At 40.3% G+C, this 20829-nt stretch overlaps 1 protein-coding gene across 1 annotated transcript in view; it reads left to right on the top strand.

The window, feature by feature from the left end:
- Window positions 1-240: 240 nt before the first annotated feature.
- The window catches only part of HAO1 (hydroxyacid oxidase 1), a 49713-nt gene continuing 29124 nt past the window's right edge, over window positions 241-20829 (top strand). Inside the window, exons 1-2 of the mRNA XM_081833212.1 lie at window positions 241-1269; window positions 7598-7749. Of these exons, the coding sequence (XP_081689338.1) occupies window positions 1133-1269; window positions 7598-7749 (289 nt within the window). The 5' untranslated portion in view covers window positions 241-1132. The remainder of the gene's footprint in view (window positions 1270-7597; window positions 7750-20829) is intronic.

Here is a 20829-nt window from a genome sequence, read left to right as displayed (position 1 = left end):
ACACTGATGCAAAAAAGTAAGCATTTGTGAAATTTTGGAATAAACCTGTGTTTAATTCAATGCCAATCCTGACAGCTTAAAGCTTTTTGATTAAAGGGTAGGAAAGTGAGATCGGAAGGGAAGGCAGCTAACCCACAGGTTGGGTTACCAACCAGCTAACACTGCGGGCACCTGAAGGTGGCAAGAGAGAACTAGGGAAGTGGGGGATTTCGGGTATTTATGCACCAACTCCCTTGAGTTCTTAGTTGAGGACTTGATGGAGGGCTGTCCCCTGGAGCATTGACTCCTTAGCACTGTGGTCTGCCAAGTGGATGGACAAGCAGGGTCCAAGTTGAAGAGAACATTCTCGTACAGAGGTAGGCAGTTAGAATCCAGCTGCCGAATGGCTGGTGAGCAGCTTCAAGTGGAGGCTCCTAGACTGAAACCCAGGTCTGACTGATGTCAAAGCCATTGCTTTGTGAATCATGTCTTAATAATACAAGTCTCCCCCCAAGTGTTCCATGATTGAGTGAAATTTTAGATTGAGACCACAAGGTCTTTGGAATGGCACCTCCCTATATTCTCCCCAGAGTGAGACAAGACTCTAAGAATAAGCTGTAAATTTGGGCTTAATGTTCCTTGTTAAAGCCAAATGTTTATAATCAGCTGAATTTTATATTATATCGAGACCCTGCTTTTACTGGATGCCTCATTCATTCCATAAGCTCTCTGTCACATGATATGTTCATGGTCCAAATGTGGAAGAAAAATGAGTGGGCAGCCCATTCGGGGTTTCAAGCAAACGCACATAACGTGCAGAAGAAGCAGCCTTAGCCAGAACTAAGCCAAGAGTGGATTCATGCAAGTACTTCTCTATGTCCTAAATTTTTGATGTGACAGACAACTAATCCCCTTCTCTTGCCTCCCAAGCCCACCTTCTCATGGCTTAGGTGTAGCTGTTCTTTGGCAGACGGATGCAAGTGAAATTGCAAAATCTAAGCATATATTTGCTCACTTAATGTAAGCAACAGAGAAGTAAATCTGAACTTTGGAAAAAGTCTATTAATAATTGACAAATAGTGGAATTATCAGGATGTAGAAGCCTAGGCAGGGAAAAAACCCCCCAAACCTGGGGTGACAGTAACCTGTGAAAATGTTTATGCGGTTAGTTTGTATCAGTGATTATGAACAACATGCTAAATCAATACTTCCAAAGTCTATATATGACTATTATATTTCTGGGGCAAATGACCAGGAAACGTTGGCTGATAATGTTGCAGCATTTTCCAGGTAAGAAAATTTATTTATAGTTTTAAAATTATATGAGGACATCCTACCAAAATAAGATCTCCAAGTTTTAATGTTGATGATGTGAAATTATTTGTCTAGATGGATGCTTAGTAGAGAGATAAAAAACTCTTGGGGCCATGAGAAGTCTTGGGCTATTAAATTGTTTTAAAAATATCCCAAGCCTGGGAATCTCAAACAATTGACTGACAAAACCAACCCTAATTTGCCTCACATGGAATTATGTGGATACTTAATTTAACCGTGTATAAAAATAGTGATGCATTCTGATGACTCTCTATTCTTTTTCTCTGAGTATAAGAGGGAGGGTCATCGCTCATGGTGTAGGAAGCAGTTAGCATTAAGTGCAAGAAAGCCATCGTATCTGGTTGAACCAGATCAGATTGTTGCCTCAAATGTTCCCATCCTGCCGCCTTTCCATTATCATTCATTTTGATTACTGTTGTCTAAACTTTCACTTTAGATTTCAATTTGTCTCCATAGCATTAATCTTTCAACTTGGCTATTTCATCCCTCATCCAAAGTGCTTCACCTACCTCTATTCCCAAATTAGTTTTCCTTGCCTTTCATATTTCAAAGCACAACATGGTGGGTGTCATGGTTTATGTTTTCTCTTTGTAATAAAAATAAGAAACAAATTAACTTTAGAGGAGTGTTTTTCTCTCAGCAGTTATGAAATGGTATATTTGCTGGGGTAGGGGAGGAGAGCCCTCGGTACACTATACGATTTCAGGCTCATCCATCTTACATCATAGCCTTTAGAAAAGCCAGCGAATATTGCGGGTGTTCATTGATGGTGATAAATTAAAGAAAAAAGGAAGAAAATATCCAGCGGAAAGATTCTGCCTTCTTTCTTGGCTTCGTCAGTCTAGAGAAAAATCTCTCAGAAATCACTTTTCTATGTGTACATCAGGAGAGAGGAGATTATTCTAACAAAAGTGGTCCCTGGCAAGCAGCACCAATGCACCCCCCAGGAACCTGAGAATGGGGTGAAGGATGGGGTTCCCCCACCCAAACGTCCATAAGCCTTGACTTTGTCTCAGATCTTCCCTGGAACCCACATGAACTTCACAAATTCGGGAAGAGGAAGAAAAGGAGAAATTGACTAAGAGCGGAGGGGCTTAAAATTCTCTATGATCTTTTTTCAATCATTTAATGTTTTGGGCCTCTTCAAAGTTTTCTGCTCTTGGAAGATGTCCCTTCCTAGGCCCATAGTGGTTCTATTCATCAGGTAATATGGCTTACCTCTTACTAGTCTCCTGAAAACAACACTTTAACCCAAATAGGTCATTTTAACCAAGGAAATCTCAGGCCTCTGACAGGTTGGTGTCGCGTTGAATTTATCAGGTAATATATAATGCTCAGGTGACCACCTATTTCCTGACCCACCCTTCAACCCCCTTCACCTCATGCTACTTAGTTAATTAACTCACATTTATTAGGAATCTCTGTGGGCTAGACTCTGTACTATGTGCCAAAGATAGAGCAATGAACCAGACAAAGTTCCTATTCATGGGAGCTTACCTTCACATTGATCTTTGACCTCCATAACGCTGGTGGGTTGAATAGATGCAAAGTGTCCCCAGAATGTACCCAGTAGAGGCCTTAAAGAGGGAGCAAAGGGCTGCAGCAAATACAGACACCTCTGCAACCTGGAAATTCTAGAAACTTTGTGAGGCATAGAAGACAGTGTTGACTCCCAGTTTGTGAGGAGAGGAGTGCCTCGTGCTTGTGCGGGTCACATGGTACTCCAGTTGAATACTCCTGGGCTATGCATGTACTAAGTAACTTCAGGACAGAACACAGATCATGAGAACGAGTTTGCAATGCCATCCTTTCCATGAGCCTTGACCTTTCTCTTTTGTTCAGCTTGAAAGGGAAAAAATGGGGTTAATCAACTCTGGAGGTCAGCTGATGCTATTTTATTATCAACTGCTTGAGGAGTTTTTATATTGCAACAAATGTTAGGGGCCATCGCCTACTTCAATTCCTCTTTTGTCGTGTAACTGCCTGTGACCCTTCATTCCTCACCTTGTAGCATTGAGCTGATGATGTAGAGCTCAGAATAGATTTCCTGCCAGGGTCCTGGTGGCTTTGGGCTGATGGGATGAAGCAAATCAATCTGAGTTCTCTCATCCTGACTCAAATGAAGACTGCAAAACAACCAAACCTCAGATAACCCGTTGTGACACAGTGTCAGGGCATTTTAAAGACATTTATGAAAGGTATCCGCCTCCCCCTCCCACAAGCACAACAAAGTGTCATTCACGGTGACCGCTGTTATCTCTGTGCTCTGCTCTGACAACCACGGTTTGGAGTTCTGGGGACCTGGCTTACTTATGTGACCTCGCAGTTGCTTGTAAACATTTCTGGGGTAAGACTTGGGACTCTAATGTTATTGTAACCAAAAAATAATAAAAATAAATAAAATAAAATAAAATGCAAAAGGACAAATAAAGTCAAATAGATGGAACCAGACTGAAGAGCATAATTTCCTATTGGGAACATGAAGCGAACAGCAGATGTCAGCTTGCTACATTTTGCTTGGCCTGACCTGATTGGGGTTAACTTAAAAAAAACAAAAACAAAGAACAACACAGTACATTGTTTCTCTTACAAATGAACTTAGTGTATCCTTCTCAATCATGGTCCACACTTTGTGGCTTCTTGTGAAATTATCATTAGTGGAAACTAATTCTACAATTTGGGGCATCTAGAAGTCCTGATGATATTAGAAAATGAAGCTCCTTTCTTTCCTCACACTGAAAATAGCATGAATTTCTTTTAAATAACAGATGGAAAAGTGGTAACATTCTCTCACTTTAATATTTGAGAAGCAGGGGTGCCTGGGTGGCTCAGTCGTTAAGCGTCTGCCTTCAGCTCAGGTCATGATCCCACAGTTCTGGGATCGAGCCCCGCATCAGGCTCCCCGCTCCACGGGAAGCCTGCTTCTCCCTCTCCCACTCCCCCTGCTTGTGTTCACTCTCTGGCTGTCTTTCTCTCTGTCAAATAAATAAAACCTTTAAAAAAAAAAAATATTTGAGAAGCAGTCTAAACTCACCTGCGGCATTTTAAGTATTCTCCTCATAGGCGTAAACGCCACAAGATGGTTTCCATGACAGGTGAGTAGAGTAAGCTGCTTTTTGCTCTTGCGTTATGCAAAGTAGCTAACTGCCTCTTCTTTTTGAAGACTCATGTGGAAAAAGGTCTCACATCCCAGCTCTGTTCTGTCCTCCTCCTCCTCCTATCCTCTTCTTTGTCCTCCCTTTCTCCTCTGCTTCCTCTTTCTATCTTGGACCTCAGAGCTGTGGCTTCTTCATCCAGACAAGTGTTGGCAAATCTATACACGCACGTGCACACACACACACACACACACAAGCAAAACTATACACCTTGTCAGGAGGGTCACAGGCCTTCCAAAACCCATTTACACACCAAGGCATTCAAAAACAGGCTTGACTATTTAAATATGCTCGCTATGCAGTGTTTTCTTCAGACTTAGATCCCTTCCCTCCTTACTCCTTTACCGCAATACCTCAGAGGTTGAGAGTGATCCAATTAAATGTTTTCAAGATCTCACGATATTAAGAATGAAAGGTAAAAAATGAGATTACAAAAATTGTGCTATTTTATATATTTGATATACGTATTTACATATATTTCATTTGATGTAAATGCTTAGAGTAAAAAATTAATGTGGAGAAATTGGGATGCAATAAGATCGTCTTACAGGACTTATGAAACATTAATTCACTGTGTTCAGTTGATGGGATTCAGTAACAGCACATGACTTTAAAGCTGGGTGTTCAGTGTCTTCCTTCAAATAGAGTATCCCATCATGGAGAGTGTGGACATCACCAGATTTTTTTGTAAAATTAAATGTGAGACTTTTGTTGGATGTGAGGTGTGGGTCAAAAGCCCTAAGAAAGGATTGCCCCTTCTACCCCACTTCCATTGCTCAGGCATCTTATTTTCCATCCTTTGAAAGAGGTTTATTATTCAATTGGTTGAATTGTTTTGCCGATCTTCATATCTTTTTTCCAAAGTGGAGGTCCTATAAGAGTACAGTCCAAGGTTATAGTCGGCTGCGATTTTATGTAAGATTGTGGAAAAAATCATTTAAATTGGGGTGGGGTTAGGTGGGACTTGGAAAGCTATTAGAATTACCTGACAAGGTTAGTTGTAATGGCTCTTCAGAAAATATCAAAATGTGGAGAACTTTTTGGAGAGCCCACACTTTCCACTCCATTGTTCTTACCTAATTTTGTGTGAAAATTGCATTTTGTGCACTGGTTGGTGAGTCTCTGTAGTGTCACCCTCAGAACAGAAAGTAGTGTTGGGGGGGCGGAGAACACACAGTTATTAAAGGGACTGCGCCACCACGTGGACAAGTGTAAAGCTACTGCTTGGAGATAGAAGGACTGAGCCTTGCCTTCTATGTAGGAACTGAACATTAAACAATGTCCTTTCTCTCTCTCTCTCTTTCTCACACACACACACACAGCCGATGCCCTGCAGCTCTGTGTGTGCCCTTTGTAAAAGTGCTCATTGTTTCCTCAGCTCTAAGTAAATATTAATGCCTTTCAAGGCCAGCCTGCCAACGACTATTAAAACCTTTTTCTCTCATTCTAATAATACACTTAGAGATGATTGGTAATAAAAACTCTCTTCAAGGCTTCTGCCTCCCCCACCCCAAAATGGAGATCAAAGAAGCATGCTGTGAGGGTCAGTCCAAAAGAAAAGACTTCCAGCAGCAAGGCACGTGGTGTGGCAGAAAATAATGACAATTATGAGGTTCAAAGGAATTGCAGAGAAATTGCACAATAAAACTTCTTTATTATGCATTTCAAGGGCTGGATGTATTTACTTTATTATGTGAAGAAGGGTTAGATTACAGACCCAAAGCGACAGGAAGGCAGAATTTCTTCATCCGCTACAGGAAGTCGGTTGCAGTTAAGACTTCGGAGGTTCGATTTATTTTGGTTACTCCAATTCTAAATCACACTTCGCTATATTAACTAAAAATCTCAATTTCTCTGGAAGCAGAGCTCAATCTAGGTAATGAAAGCTGAGGGCTGGTTAGGTATGTATGTGGGTCTTATACACATGTTTATTGTCTTAGTGCTCATTAGAAATAGGGCTGTATTTCCTTCCCTTCTAATCAGTGACTAATGAGAGAAATAATCCAGAACCAATAGGACATAGAAATTTTGCTAAGAGGGAAGAAAACTTGTTCTCCTGTAAACTTTACTGTTAAAATTTTGGTTCTTGGTTTATTGATCATTTCATTGCAACACGAAAGAATTTCAGGGAGAGGCATTTAAGATCATGTTCAGGAGTCAAAAATTCTTCAAGTCAAAACTCCAGTTTCTGCAAAAAATAACTTTTTTGAGGAAAATGCTCAATTAAACTAAAAAAAATTATCTCCCCTCATCACCATACTTCAATGAATACTGACTTCAGTTTAAGGATTTCCAAGAAACCACATTATAATTTTAAAAGTAATTACCTAAGGAATTACTGTCAACTTCCAATTTCTGTCTGTTATATATATATATATATATATATATATATATATAAAGACCAACTGGACATAGTATATCTGCCTTCCATGTTTTTGTATACCATCTTCAGAATGACTTGGAGGAAGTGAAATGAAAGCTATGTTCACGCAAAAACATTTAAGTGAGTGTTTATAGTGGCTTTATTCATAATTGCTTCAAACTGGAAATGTTGCAAATGTCTCTTAGCTGGGGAACGGGCAAACAGACTGGGGGACCTCTGTACAGCGGAATACTATTCATCCACCAAGAGGAACCGATGACGTACGAATTGGCTACATGGGTGAATCTCAAAAGCACCTATGCTTTTAGTGAAAGAAGCCAGACTCAAAACGCTACATTATATATGATTCCTTTTGTATATTCTTGTGAAGTAAAACTATATGGACAGAAAAAGTATCAGCGGTGGTTAGGGGATTGGTTTCACTGCAAAAGGAAATGGGGACATTTTTCAAGATGGTGATCTGTTCTGGACTGTCTTGGCACTTACACAACCACATGCATGTGTCAAATCCTACCATACGTTAATTACACCTCACTAAGAACAATAACTTGTGAAATCCGTTATTCTCTTATGGCTAACTTGCCATCTTCACAAACATTAAAAATGCCCCTTTTCTTTAACCTTGTAAAGTAATTTGCCAAATGGGAGAAATAAAAGGATATTTTCTCTTTCTAACTAAAATGAAATGTCAAAGCTTTGGTGATGATTTTAGAATTCTAAAACTTTTTTTTTTTTTTAATTCTAGATGGAAGCTATATCCACGGATGCTCCGGAATGTTGCTGAAGTAGACCTGTCGACTTCCATTTTGGGGCAGAGGGTCAGCATGCCAATATGCGCTGGGGCTACTGCCATGCAGTGCATGGCTCATGAAGATGGGGAGCTTGCAACCGTGCGAGGTAAGAAGAGAGTCTAACCCAAAGGGACAGAAAAGGACTAACATTTAGTGGCTTCTTTCTCTGTATGCATCAAGCAAACACTTCCCTGGATATTTTTATACTCACAAAAATTAAGCTCATTGACACTGCCGTCCAAATACCTGTTCTTGCACATTCTGCTCCTCTAGGACTCTGGGCAAGATACTCTTGGTGCCTCAGTTTTATCAGCTATAAAGTGGGGATAAAAATAGTACCCATCTCCTTGAGTTACTGTCAGGATTAAATGAGTTCACACATATAAAGTGCTTAAAATAGTGCCTTGCACAGAGTGGTGGTTCAATAGCTTTTAGTTATATTATGTGTATTAATATCCACATTTCAGAAAATGGAGGTCTGAGAAATTGACTCCCTCATGGTCATACAGCTTGGTAGTGGCCGAAATGGGATTCAACTTCATAGCTACCTGATTTCAAAGCCCTTCCTGCTTCCCCAAACCACTTGATTCTCTCAAGGAAACAGCAGATGCAGAGACCCAGTTGGTTGAGTTTTTTGTCATGGTTTGGGACCACTATTCTGTTTTACGAATGGGTTATATTCCCAATAGAGTATTTCTGCCTTAGGAGAGAGAGATGAGAAATTCAAGTATGATGTAAAGAAATTCCTTATTAGGGTTAATTTATTGACTTCCCAGTCCGCTAGCAACTACGAACATTTGAAGGTATGCACAGTGATAAATCTCCCCACCCTGCTTCAGAAACTCATATAAAAGTTGGTAATGAATTCTATCTGACTTCTTTTGATGCTAAGCAGGGAAGGAAATTCAGGCCCAAAGAGCAGGAACTAAATACTATTTTAAAGCATTTTAGTTCAAAGTATCACAGATCTTAAGGATTTACTTCCCTTCTTGAAATGTCTGCCACAGAATTCTGCCAGGGATGTCAGCATGACCCAGTGGTTGTGCTGGACAGACTTAGGTTGGAGTCTAGAACTTTTTTAATTCTAGGACCACACACAGAGAAGTGGTCTTGGGGCCCCAGCCATTTGTCTATGGTAATCCTGAAATATGGGCAGGGAGAAGGGGAAAAGAAGAAGGAAACCAGTATCTTTCCATTTACAGTTGGGGTGAGAGAGGCCTTCCCAAGCATTCCATAGATAACAACCATTAAAACAAAAGCCAACAAATCAACACAAACCCCAGAAACTTCCATGCTGTCAAAGTTCTATAAAAATTGAAAAAACAAGTGGCAAACAAAACAAATTGAAAAATTATGAGGCTGCAAAGTGTTAAGGACCTTTCCTTGTGAAGAGCCCTTATACTTGAATAACGAAATAACATCTAACCCCAAAGAGATGAAAAGATGTAAGTGGAAAAAGACAAATAGAAAATTCATAAATGGACACATGAAAATGGCCAACAGACATATGAAAACTATTCATTTTCCCTAGCTGTCAAATAAATGTTAAGTTATAACTATACATTTTATTTTCTGAATATCAAGTTATTATTTTCAGATTATACGGTGTGTGGAGGGTGGAAGGAAAATGTGCATTTTCATATACCAATAGGAAGAGCATAAAGTGGAATCGTATCTCTAGAAAATCATTTGACAATTGTTAACCAAAGCTTTGAGGGTGTGAATTCCCAAAATGGGGTGCACTTTTTATTTGCCCCTCAGGGCCCCAAAAATCTCTTCCACATATTAAAAAACTGCTTTCAGAAAAATACACTCTGTTCACACTTTGATGGGAGTGAAAGTCGCCCTTTTTACTTTGCTGAAGATATTTTTGTTTTAAGCTTTATGCAGGAACCTCAAAAATGGCTCAGAGGGTCAGACTGGTAACATAAATATCCAAAGAGGGATGAAGTTAGGAAAACAACAATGAAGGCTCAGTGGTGGAGACGGTCGTGGTGGAGATTGCAGGTTCCACGGAAGGGGGCAGCCGCATTTCAGTGCTAGCTAACTGCGGCCCCGAGGGAATGAGGATGTGGGGTTGCCAAATCTTCCAACATTTCAAGAGAAGCCAGAAACCTTGATTTTTATGTGTAATCTCCTGGTTTTTAAATGTTGGCAAATAAATCAAAAATTCTCTAAAACACTGTTTGGGGCAACAATGTGTGGGCCAAAGCAAATACTTTTGTGGGCTAAAAGTGTCCCCTGGGCTGTCAGGCTGGGACACCTGATTTATGTGGAAATTCACCACTAACTAGTTTCACTTCTGTGGCAGGTCATTTTCACTCTCTAGGAGGATTACGTTTCCTCACTGATAAAGTCAGCTGCTTGAGCAAGATCAGCGGTTTACTTACCATGCCCTAAGGAGGTCAGGATTGTTCCCAGGGCTCTCAGAGAAGCTAGGTGTGTCACTGAGCACAGAGCTACTCCTGTTGCATGCTGGGATTCGGCAGGACAGACAGGACAGTTCTTTAAAGAAAGAGTTCTGCTAACAAAGGCAAGAACAAAGACCAAATCTCCACAATGAGAAAACGTTGGAAACCAAAACCAGAAAATTTCCAACAGAAAGATGATCTTTACCATTTTTTTTCAGGGTATAAATAAATGATTTTGTCCCCATTTAAGATTCCATTAAATAGAGAAACCATTCAAGGTAGACAACTGCCCTTCTGAGATCCCACCCCTTTCCTCTACCCCCTGCCTTCCATGCCAGTCCTGGAGAGTGTAGATGCTGGAATGAACATTTGTATGCCTTTGATTTTCATTTCTCATAGCTGCATGCTTGGGATAGAGGAAAACAAGAAGACGTTTTTATTTCTGGATCTTGCTGAAAACACAAATAGATGTTTATGCCACACAAATTAACTTTCATGAAAAATGATGATAGCCAACATTTATTTGGCAATCAATGCGTGTCAGGCAATTTACATTTATTAACTCATCTATGTCTTACCCATCTTAAAACGTGAATCCAAAGCCCTAAGGATCTTTTTCCAACTCCTTGCTTGTGGAAACTGAGGCTTGCAGAAGATAAATACCTTGTTCTGGGTTATTAATCACTTGTGCAATGCTGCTTATAAGGTCCTGGTCAGTGATTTGTATTTCCAAGTATCATTAACTGCAGCAAGAACCCTAAGGCAAATTCTATGTTATAGTCTTGGAATATTAACTGCAAACATTCTATGTTTTTATAGTTTTATCCCTTTAGTTTTGAGAGGATGGAATAAGCCACAGAACATGAAACTCATTAGGAAATAAGGGCCTTGAGCAAAATTCAGGAGCATAAATAAAGGGGCTTGAATTTTAAACAAAAATTAAAACTCCTAAAAGGACACCTGGGTGGCTTAGTCGGTTAAGCATCTGACTCTTGGTTTCAGATCAGTTCATGATCTCGGGGTCATGGGATTGAGCCCCCCATCGAGCCCCATGTTGGGCTCTGTGCTCAGCAGGGAGTCTGCTTGAGATTCTCTCTCCCTCCCCTATTGCCCCTCCCCCCACTTGCGCTCTCTTTTTCTCTAAAATAAATGAATCTTAAAAAAATAAAATAAAATAAAAACAACTCCTAAAAGTCTTTTAGGATGGAAGGAAACTGGGGTCCTGGGTGGCTCAGTCGGTTAAGCATCTGCCTTTGGCTCAGGTCATGATCCCAGGGTCTTGGGATCGAGCCCCACATCAGGCTCCCTGCTCAGCAGGGAGTCTGTGTCTCCCTTTGTTTCTCCTCCCCGCTCATGCTCTCTCTCTCTTGCAAGAATGAATAAATAAAATCTTAAAAAAAAAAAAAAAAGATGGAAGGCAACTAACTGAGAAACACTGAGTGGAGAGCAGTTTGCCATGTACTATGTTATGACTAAGAAGACATTTATTGTACTAGATGATTTAGTTAACATTTTAATAATTGACAACTGTTATAATAGCTATGGAGCCATATAAATGCCTTTACTTATAATGGCATATGCATTTGAAACTCTATTTGATTGTTTTTTTATTTATGTTTTATTCTTATGAGCTTCAGGGATGACTACAGAATCATGTCTACAAATACTCAGCGTGGTGAAGGAAATATCAATGATAAGCATGAACCCCAGTGCCATATAAAGCAGGTAGCATCCTTAGGTGAAATTTCCATCTCGCAATAGAAGTAAAGCATCGCTGACTTCTCAAAGAACAAACAAAATGCTTATTATACCACAGAGGCTTTTAGGACATTATTATGGCAATCTCTCTGGTGTTAGGCACTGTGGCTGTAGTGAAATTTTATTTCAGCCTCCATGGAACTACATGAGCTCTTTTGCTTCATTTAAACAGGAATCAAGAGGAAAGAGAAGAGATTAAGTGTTAATTCATCCGTTTGCTTCTGACTGTTATGTGCGCAAGCGCCACACGAGGGAGTGCCGGGACCTCAAATAGAGAAAAATTAAAACCCACCTAACGCGTTCCAGGAATGCTCAGCATATTAGCAAATTCTTAGTAAACTGTCAAAAAAAAAAAAAAAAAGATTTTAAAAGAAATTCCTGCCCCTGGATGCAATTAGAGGCTACCACACAGGATTTGATGGGCCATAAAACCATTAAATCTAAACACTTTCTTTTTGAGCCTAAAAGGCCAGAACATTCCGAAGTGAAGTTTTGGGACTCAGCTATGACTTGACCACCTATTAAGGTGCAGGTGGAACAGATTGCAGAGTACACAAAGAGCCTTACAGACCCCAAAGAACTGAATTAGGGTGTAGGTGAGAGCTTTAGCTGTTGAATTTTCTGGATTTTCCGAGATTAAGTGATCGACTTTAACATTGAGTGAAAAACCATTCAGCAGGAAAAATTGTCATTTCCTTTGCTCCAGACCCAAATGATGTATTTCTGAAAGCTTTATTGATTTATATATTTATGTGTTGTACTAGGTGACCGAGTAGATATACATTTCAGCATACCTATGAGGAAAATATCCCCATTATTCTCAATTTTACCTAAATCCAGGAAAAGCATGAGATTTGCTTTAAATGAAACTTTTATTTTTTCTGAAATGAGTGCCTTTTATGCACCAGATGCTGGACTTTACATTCCTGTCATTAATCCTTACAATAGACCTGTGAGGTAATTATCGTTTATCATTCTCCTCATTTGACAATGGAGGACAAGGACGCCCTTGACCAAAGTCTAGGGCTGGTACATGATGAAGATGGGGTGTGAACCAAGATCTGTTTCACTCTAGAGTCTGATCCAGTTATTTGTCTTCATCCCATTATTTTATCCATTTTCACTGAAAAGAAACAAAGCTAAGGAGGAATAAGAAGAAAGGACAGTTCGCTAAAACTTTGTCCAAATTACATCATTAAACATTTGGAAAGGAATACCTCTTGGTTTCATTGTAGTAAAAAAGAATCAATTCTTTTATTTTCGTCTTTATTTTCAACCTATTTCAGCTCAACTTTATGTTTTGGACGTTCTTTTCCAGCAGTTAAAATTCAGTGGACCCTCTCTTTCTGCATACACAACTCACGTACAGTACATATACATAGACACACACACACACACACATATACACACACACATACACATATATTAAAGGATTATGGACCTTCTTTGTATATATGCAGAGATATATATAAAAATGGGTCACTTATATCTAAAAATTTTCCAAAAAATGATAGATTCAGTGTTGAAATCACTTTGCACTAAGACAAACTTCATCAATCAAAAACAGCTAGTAAAAAATCAGACTCTTACTACACTGAAGCCCAACATCAAATGGTCCGATTTCTAGTATCTCACACCAGAATTTAAGCTCTTGGGCAGCTATCTTGAGAGCTTGAGATTGCTTCTTCTCAAATGATTGGTGTGCCTGATGACATTAAAGCATGGCAGCAAGAAGTCAGAGGCTCCCTGGTGTGTCCTGACACTGAGGTTGTTATACTTTGGGAGGTTGATTGAGGTCAAGGGCAGGCTTGATCTTCCTCGAACCTGTCATAAAAGACATCTCACTATGGTGTGGTCTCCGTGTGATCTGCCAGGTATGCCAGGACCTGACAACTTAATAAAATGACAGAATAATAACCTGGGGATCATTACAGTAAAGCTGATGTTTTAGTCTAACGCAGAGTTCTGCCCCAGAAACAAAGTGGATGCAAGAAAGGGAGAACACAGATGTCATTGGGACTAACTGTTTCTTGCATATCTTTCCATACAATCAAAAACAGCTCTGCAAGTGAGTGACCTTGTGATCCCTCAAGGTTAAACTGCTCCTGATTCAGACAGTGGACCATCTCAAAAGCACTAGAAAGATGAACTCTGGTTTCCTGGTCTTTCTTGGCAGTGTTGAAATTGCTTTGGTTCTCTAAATCATAAATTAAGATTTGTTTGACCGCTTCTAAGTATTTCACGCAGAATTGTAGTGGAAATTTCACAACATTATTTTTCTAAGTAATCACAAGAATGATTTTAGCCATGCAGACCATAATATTCACCGCCTCTTTAATAAGCCTGTAAATGGCAGTTCCTGTGTGAAGAAAGGATGATACAGCCAGTGGACATTAGGGTGCACATTTATGCAAACACTTCAGTGGGTCAGACGCTGAGTTTCGAACCACACAACTGCTTGGTACTTTGTCATTGCATATTTTCCCCATTGCACAATGACTTCCTGTGCAGAGGACAGAAGGCATTTTCTCAACAAAATTTTCACAAGATGGCACAGCTGTCTTGGTGACTAAGTTTTGCAGGAGTTTTTTAATCAAAGGCACCTATAAATAACTTTAGACACTTTCATCATGCCTGCCCCCTTTTCCTTTAAACACACAATTTTGGAGACTTAACTCACATTTCCCATAAAGGGGAACTATTTTCAAGGAAATGATCTGGGCCCAAAGTAGCACATTGCTTAATCGTTCTGCTCTAATCTGGGAATATGATTTGACCCACGCGAATTAATGCTTCAAATAATGGACATTTACTCCCACTGATAACTACGGGTTTGTATTTTCCTCTGTTGTGGTGATGGTGGTAACTGTGGATGAATGTCATTCTCAGATGTATTCTGAGAATACACAATCTTCACATCCCATCTTCATTCCCCTCCTTGTCAAGCCTGGCATGATAAACTTCAGTTTTATCTGGTGATTCGACATCTTATTTATATGTGTGAGACTGTTGGACTGGACATTAAACATTTGGAAGCTACTTCATAATCGGTAAATTGAGCTGCCTCAGCTTTGAGAAACTTCTCTCTCCCTCATCTTCTGCCATTTTATTTTTATTTTGCTGTTTATTTTTGCTTCTAACCTAAACTCTAGGAAGCTGGGCAAATTCTAGATAAGCAAGGTTATAAAATACGTCTGCTAACGGTGAAATGTGCCGGGAGCTGTTACTATAATGCGATTTAATTCCTTGACTTCACAACTAGCAAGAGTTGATGCAGAAGAAAATGTGGCACATTTACCTCCTGTGCCCTCCTCAAAGGGACACCGGTGCAGAGGACAGACAGAGGCATCGGCAGGAGGTGACTGGCAATTGGCAAGCTGGGAGCCAGTCAGTCCCCACCTTACTGCCCCTGGTCAGTTTGCTATAAGGTCCTGGTTTTCTGGGCGCCTGGGTGGCTCAGTCGTTAAGCGTCTGCCTTCGGCTCAGGTCATGGTCCCAGGGTCCTGGGATCGAACCCCACATCGGGCTCCGTGCTCAGCGGGAAGCCTGCTTCTCCCTCTCCCACTCCCCCTGCTTGTGTTCCCTCTCTCGCTGTCTCTCTCTCTGTCAAATAAATAAATAAATAAATAAATAAATAAATAAATAAATAAATAAAAAGTCTTTACAAAGAAAAAAGAGAGAGAAATGTTTCCATTAAGGCTTGATGGAAAACGAGACCCTGCCAACATCTAGAGGCACAATTGCCTTTCTTAGCCATAGGGGGCGTTCTGCCAGTTCCTGCTGTTTTGCAAACCTATTTACCTGTTCTAGCCCAGCTGAATCATTGTGCATTGGAGTTTAGGATTTATATTGACTCCAGAGGTGGTTGCATTTATATCTAAGATGAGTTGATGTAAATCTCAGTGGTTGATTACAGTTTCCATAGTGTAGAAAATTGAGTTAACTCTACTGAACGGCAGTTTGGGGAGGCAGAACTACATTTAATCTGATGGCAGATTATTGTAGACCCTTGTAGCATTTCCCCACCCTATCGCATGTGATTTAACTCTAATAATAAACTTTGTCGTGGATGCGTCCCAGGATAACTTGGATTCTGTTAAACAGAATGCACCAATATTTTCCAGTAACCCATAGCCCGTTCTGGGGTGTGTGGGAGGGGCAGGATTGTGGGTGATAGTAAACAATGATATTAAACTCATTTATATCCATATTATTATACTTACAGTTTATTGCAAATAAAGTAGAGAAACAAAAAAAGATGTAGTGAGAATTAAAAAATTTTTATCCCAGATATTATTGTTGATGGCTGATAAGCAAATGCAGTCAGTCCCTCAGATCTACTCAGATCTACTCTGCAGAACCTCCTTGGAAATCTGCAGACAGATAAGGGGTAGAGGTGGGGGCTGGGGAAAGGCATGTTTTTGTCGCACCTCTTAGATTATTTGCTGTTGTCTTGTCCCTGGCTTTCCAAAGGAATGTGTACCCCGGGAATGTAGGGATTCTCTGCTTTGATATTCTCTTCCTATATCAGCCCTATCACAGAGTTCCTTGGCCTGGAGAAGATTCTGCTCTCTTTTGAGAGCTTTCTTGCTTAAGGTAGTGAGCATTTGACGCTATCTCTGCAAAGAGGAATGGGTATGTTGATCAAAACCAACGCAGGGAAAGGCTGGGTGTGTAGAAGATTATGAGCAATGATAAGAAACCCAGGTCCTTGGCAAAATTCTAAATTTCTAAGGCTATCTAGGACTTCTTTTTCCAAATGCTGTTAGGCATTCTCTCACTTAACCCTTTATAGTTACATGGCTTCAGAGTTTACACAGAAAATGTTCACAAACCTTGCCTCAGTGGGCTGTCCAGCAATGCCATGAAGGGGACAAGAAAGCAGCTGTGGTTATAGATATTTTGCAGATGAAATGTGCCTCACGGATGGCAAGGCTGGGGCAGGCGCTCAGGCCTTCTGACTCAACCCATTATATCGTGTTGTCTATTCAAGAGATATGTATTATCACCTAGGTCATTTCTAGGGCTTTATCTTCAATGTTTTAATGTCCACAACCTTACTCATGTCTCTTTTAGTGAAAGATGCGTGCATGTATCTCATATGCATTTTTTATAACAATGGCAATAATGTATTACTAGTGTCCCTAAATAAAGAAGGGAAAAAAAAATCTGAATACATCTAGAGCATTAAAAGTTTATTCTTTTTTTTTTAAGATTATTTATTTATTTATTTGAGAGAGAGAGAGAGAGAGCACATGCAGAGGGAGAGGGAGAAGCAGACTCCCCACTGAGCAGGGAGCCCGATGCGGGGCTCGATCCCAGGACCCTGGGAACATGACCTGAGCCGAAGACAGACACTTAACCAACTGAGCCACCCTGGGCACCTCCTAGGTGTTTATTCTTGAAAATATATCTTAGGGATGATAAAAGAGGGAGGGAGTGGAAATAAGGAAATAGAATTGTGAGATGTCATATGGGATCAGTGTTTACTTGATGGTGTATCTTCCTGGATACTTTATCTTTAGGATAAGCTGACTATAAGGAAAGCCAAGATTTTTAGAATTGGATCAACATTAGGGGCAAGAGCCCGGTCTTGTCTTTGCCACCTCAGATGTGATCTCCATTTTGCTAGGAGCTGTGGAAAAGCAGCATGCACCGGAGTCTTACGTCATACCATGCAAGTGCACTGCTGTCCCTGTAAAATGAAATCTGAGAGTTGCTGCTTTTGAAAGCCAGAGGTCAGTTTCATTGTGGAAAATGAATGGGGAGAGAAAATGGACTTCAGAAACATTTGTGCTTTCAGCACTGGACTAGGATAACTCTACTTAGACTTTCTTAACAAAGTCTGACTATGCCAAGTCATTTATAAAATCAAGCCTGCAATTTTTGTCCCTAGAAGAGTAATGTGAGCTAAAAGGGAATTACGTTGATTTCTCAGGCAAAAATGACATTTGAAATATTTAGCAACCAGTACAACAAAGCCCTTTAACCGATTAGAAGAGATGCTCAGAGGCTCATTTCTAGTGCTCTAACAGCATCCTGAATGCCCCCAGCTCTGCCAGGCATTGACCTTTAAATTTCTGGAATGTACATGTGGGGGAGGGGGGTCCAGGGATTCCATGAGGAGAGAAGGGAGTGATGATGCCACATTGAAGGGACTCAGAAAGGAGGGTCGTTTACTTCAGAGCCATGGTTATTTACCAGTTGGAATGGAAGTGCTTCAGTGTTTTAACAGGCAAATTTGTGATTGTCTCTCGGAATGGTCCTTGCAAAATCCCAGGGTCCCTCATCTCATTCTCACATAAAGCTGTGTTGAAAACCATGGATGTAATTCATCAGTAATTTGCCTTTATCACGGCACATAATCACAAGTGAGTGGGGATCACAGTGGTCAGGAATATACATTCCAAGGAACATGAAGCCTTCTAAGTTTTGCTCCTGTTCTCTCCTGAGGGTAATATCTTAGCTTCAACTCATAAAATGTCAGCACAGACTCTGATATTCTTCTTGCATCTAGGAGACTCTCTTGGAGTAAATTCATTAAATCACCAAACATTTACTAAATGCCTACAACTGGAAGCATTGGTAACTTAGGCTTTTGAGGATCCTTGACTCAAAATTTCAGCCCCATATGATTTAATCATTGAAGAATAAACCTTGAGCACCAATAACATCAGGAGTCATTAGTACCAGAGCCAGGAGACTCAGGAAATAGATGCCATCGGCTGGCCTTGCTTTTCTCTGGACATGCCTACCCAGGAGAAGTGGGCAAAATGTTTGTGAAAGTTGACACCTCCTGCAAGAGTGATAGCTTAAAGATTTTAATGGTCTTTGTAGAGTGTCTGTAAGTGTTTTTTATGAATACAAGGAGATCTTTTTTTTTTAAGATTTTATTTATTTATTTGACAGAGAGAGACACAGTGAGAGAGGGAACACAAGCAGGAGGAGTGGGAGAGGGAGAAGCAGGCTTCCCACTGAGCAGGGAACCCGATGTGGGGCTCGATCCCAGGACCCTGGGATCATGACCTGAGCCGAAGGCAGACGTTTAACGACTGAGCCACCCAGGCACGCCTACAAGGAGATCTTTTTGAGGATTTTTAATCCTTATTGACAGAACAGCTGCTCATCTACATGATGGGTGCCTTTGTGTAAACTACAAAAAGATGTCCCATCACTTGATGGTCCTCTTAGCTGAACTCCTTTGTGTAGCCACACCCTGCACAGGCCGTAAGTAGCACATCCCACCCATAGGTTCCAGTTTCCTTGCCTTCCCAGAGCTATTGGCACGGGGGCATCCTTGAGGGATGTTGCAAACCTATTCCCTTTGGGTGCCATGGCCCCAAAGGATTAAGGGAGTGCATTTATCTATGCTTGATACCAGGGAGTCTTGTGGGCATCTGAGCATTCTAGAAAGATTGTTGCCTTGGAGGAATGGTCAGACATGCTGGGTTCTCATCCCACTCAGATCTCCATTTCTGTGGGACCTTAGTTAGGTCACATCCTCTTCGGGACATATTTTCTTTATGATAAATTGTTGGTTAAGGGATCCTGACCTGATCAATGTCCTGTGGTATTCCTTCCAAACAGCAGTAGATGACCTGGAGTTGTTTTCCATGTTTATAAGTCTTAATGAAAATCAGACAATGGTCTAGATGTTCATATGTGTTATTACTTAATAAAATGTGGTTTTTTAGACACTATTTTGTAATTCACGAGTCTCTTGAGAGAATTTCTCAAAGGCCCACTCGGAGGGGACAGATTAGCGACCTGTGGACAAGATCATCCCCAGTTTAGGTCTTCTCTATCTGAACTGTCACCTGAACAACAGGGATGAAAAACACCTTCAAATGCATAGGAAAAGTAACATTTATCAAAAACAAAATCCATTTTATTGCCATGTGAACTTAGAGATTTACTACCAAATGATACCGCTACTATTTAAATTTCAAAGTGTGGTACAAGGGACAGGCAGCATCAGCACCCCTGGGAACTAGGTGGAAAGGCAAATTTTCAGGTCATATCTCAGACCCACTGAATCAGAAATTCTGGGAGGATGTTGCACACTGTGTTTTCAAAAGTGCTCCAGGGGGATCTGGCTGTCCCTTAAAGTCTGAGAAGCAAGGAAGCATTTTAGCTTCTCAAAATAGTGTCTTGAATAACACATCGCTATATTCTCAGCATCACTTGATGAGTGTCACTTGGACAACTGTTTTTACTGCCATTTGATATATGTCAGGCACACAGCTAAGTTGAATGACTCAGGGTCATTTAGTCAGTTTTATATATTTATTATTGTCTCTTGCCATATTTGGTATTTGGCATATAAACATTACATCAGTTTCTCCTCCGCTAAAGCCGACCCCAGTTTTATGGCCTTTTACCTATTTTTGGTGAAAAGCCTATCACCCATGTTCTTTCAAGTTCTCTAAGACAATGGGTGGGTGAATCTAATTTATTACTTATTTTTCACTTTCACTGCGCTCATTTTTTGATATCTTGCTCAAAAGATTGTGAGGGAACAGCTGTCTACTTGGGGTATCTAGCATATGTATTTTATAAAATTTAAAAATACAACAGAAATGGTAGAATACACCTTGAACAAAATTTTTAAAGATAAAATTTTAGAAGTTAAAAAGGAAGAAAAAAATTTAACTCACCCATAATTCTCTGACCTATCATTAGCAATCAGTTTAGGGTTATATACCAATAATCACATTTGTACAAATGTGGAATTATGTTGTATGTGTCATTTTGTAGAATTTTTTGTTTTTTTAATACATCTTGAAAATGTTTGTCCACAAATAATAATATTCTTTCATAACTGTAATCATTGGAAACAGAATATGTACATATATGGAGAGGGAGAGAGAGAGAAAGAGAGGTGAGGGTGGGGGGATTGATTTGGGGAACTGGCTCATGCAGTTGTGGAGACTGGCAAGTCCATAATCTAAAGAGTAGGGGTGCCTGGGTGGCTCAGTCGGTTGGGCAACTGCCTTCGGCTCCGGCATGATCCCAGG

The sequence above is a fragment of the Leptonychotes weddellii genome, chromosome 10 (assembly GCF_054177405.1).
Source record: "Leptonychotes weddellii isolate Sample4059 chromosome 10, ASM5417740v2, whole genome shotgun sequence".
Classification (NCBI taxonomy): Eukaryota; Metazoa; Chordata; class Mammalia; order Carnivora; family Phocidae; genus Leptonychotes; species Leptonychotes weddellii.
This window is presented reverse-complemented; position numbering and strand designations above follow the sequence as displayed.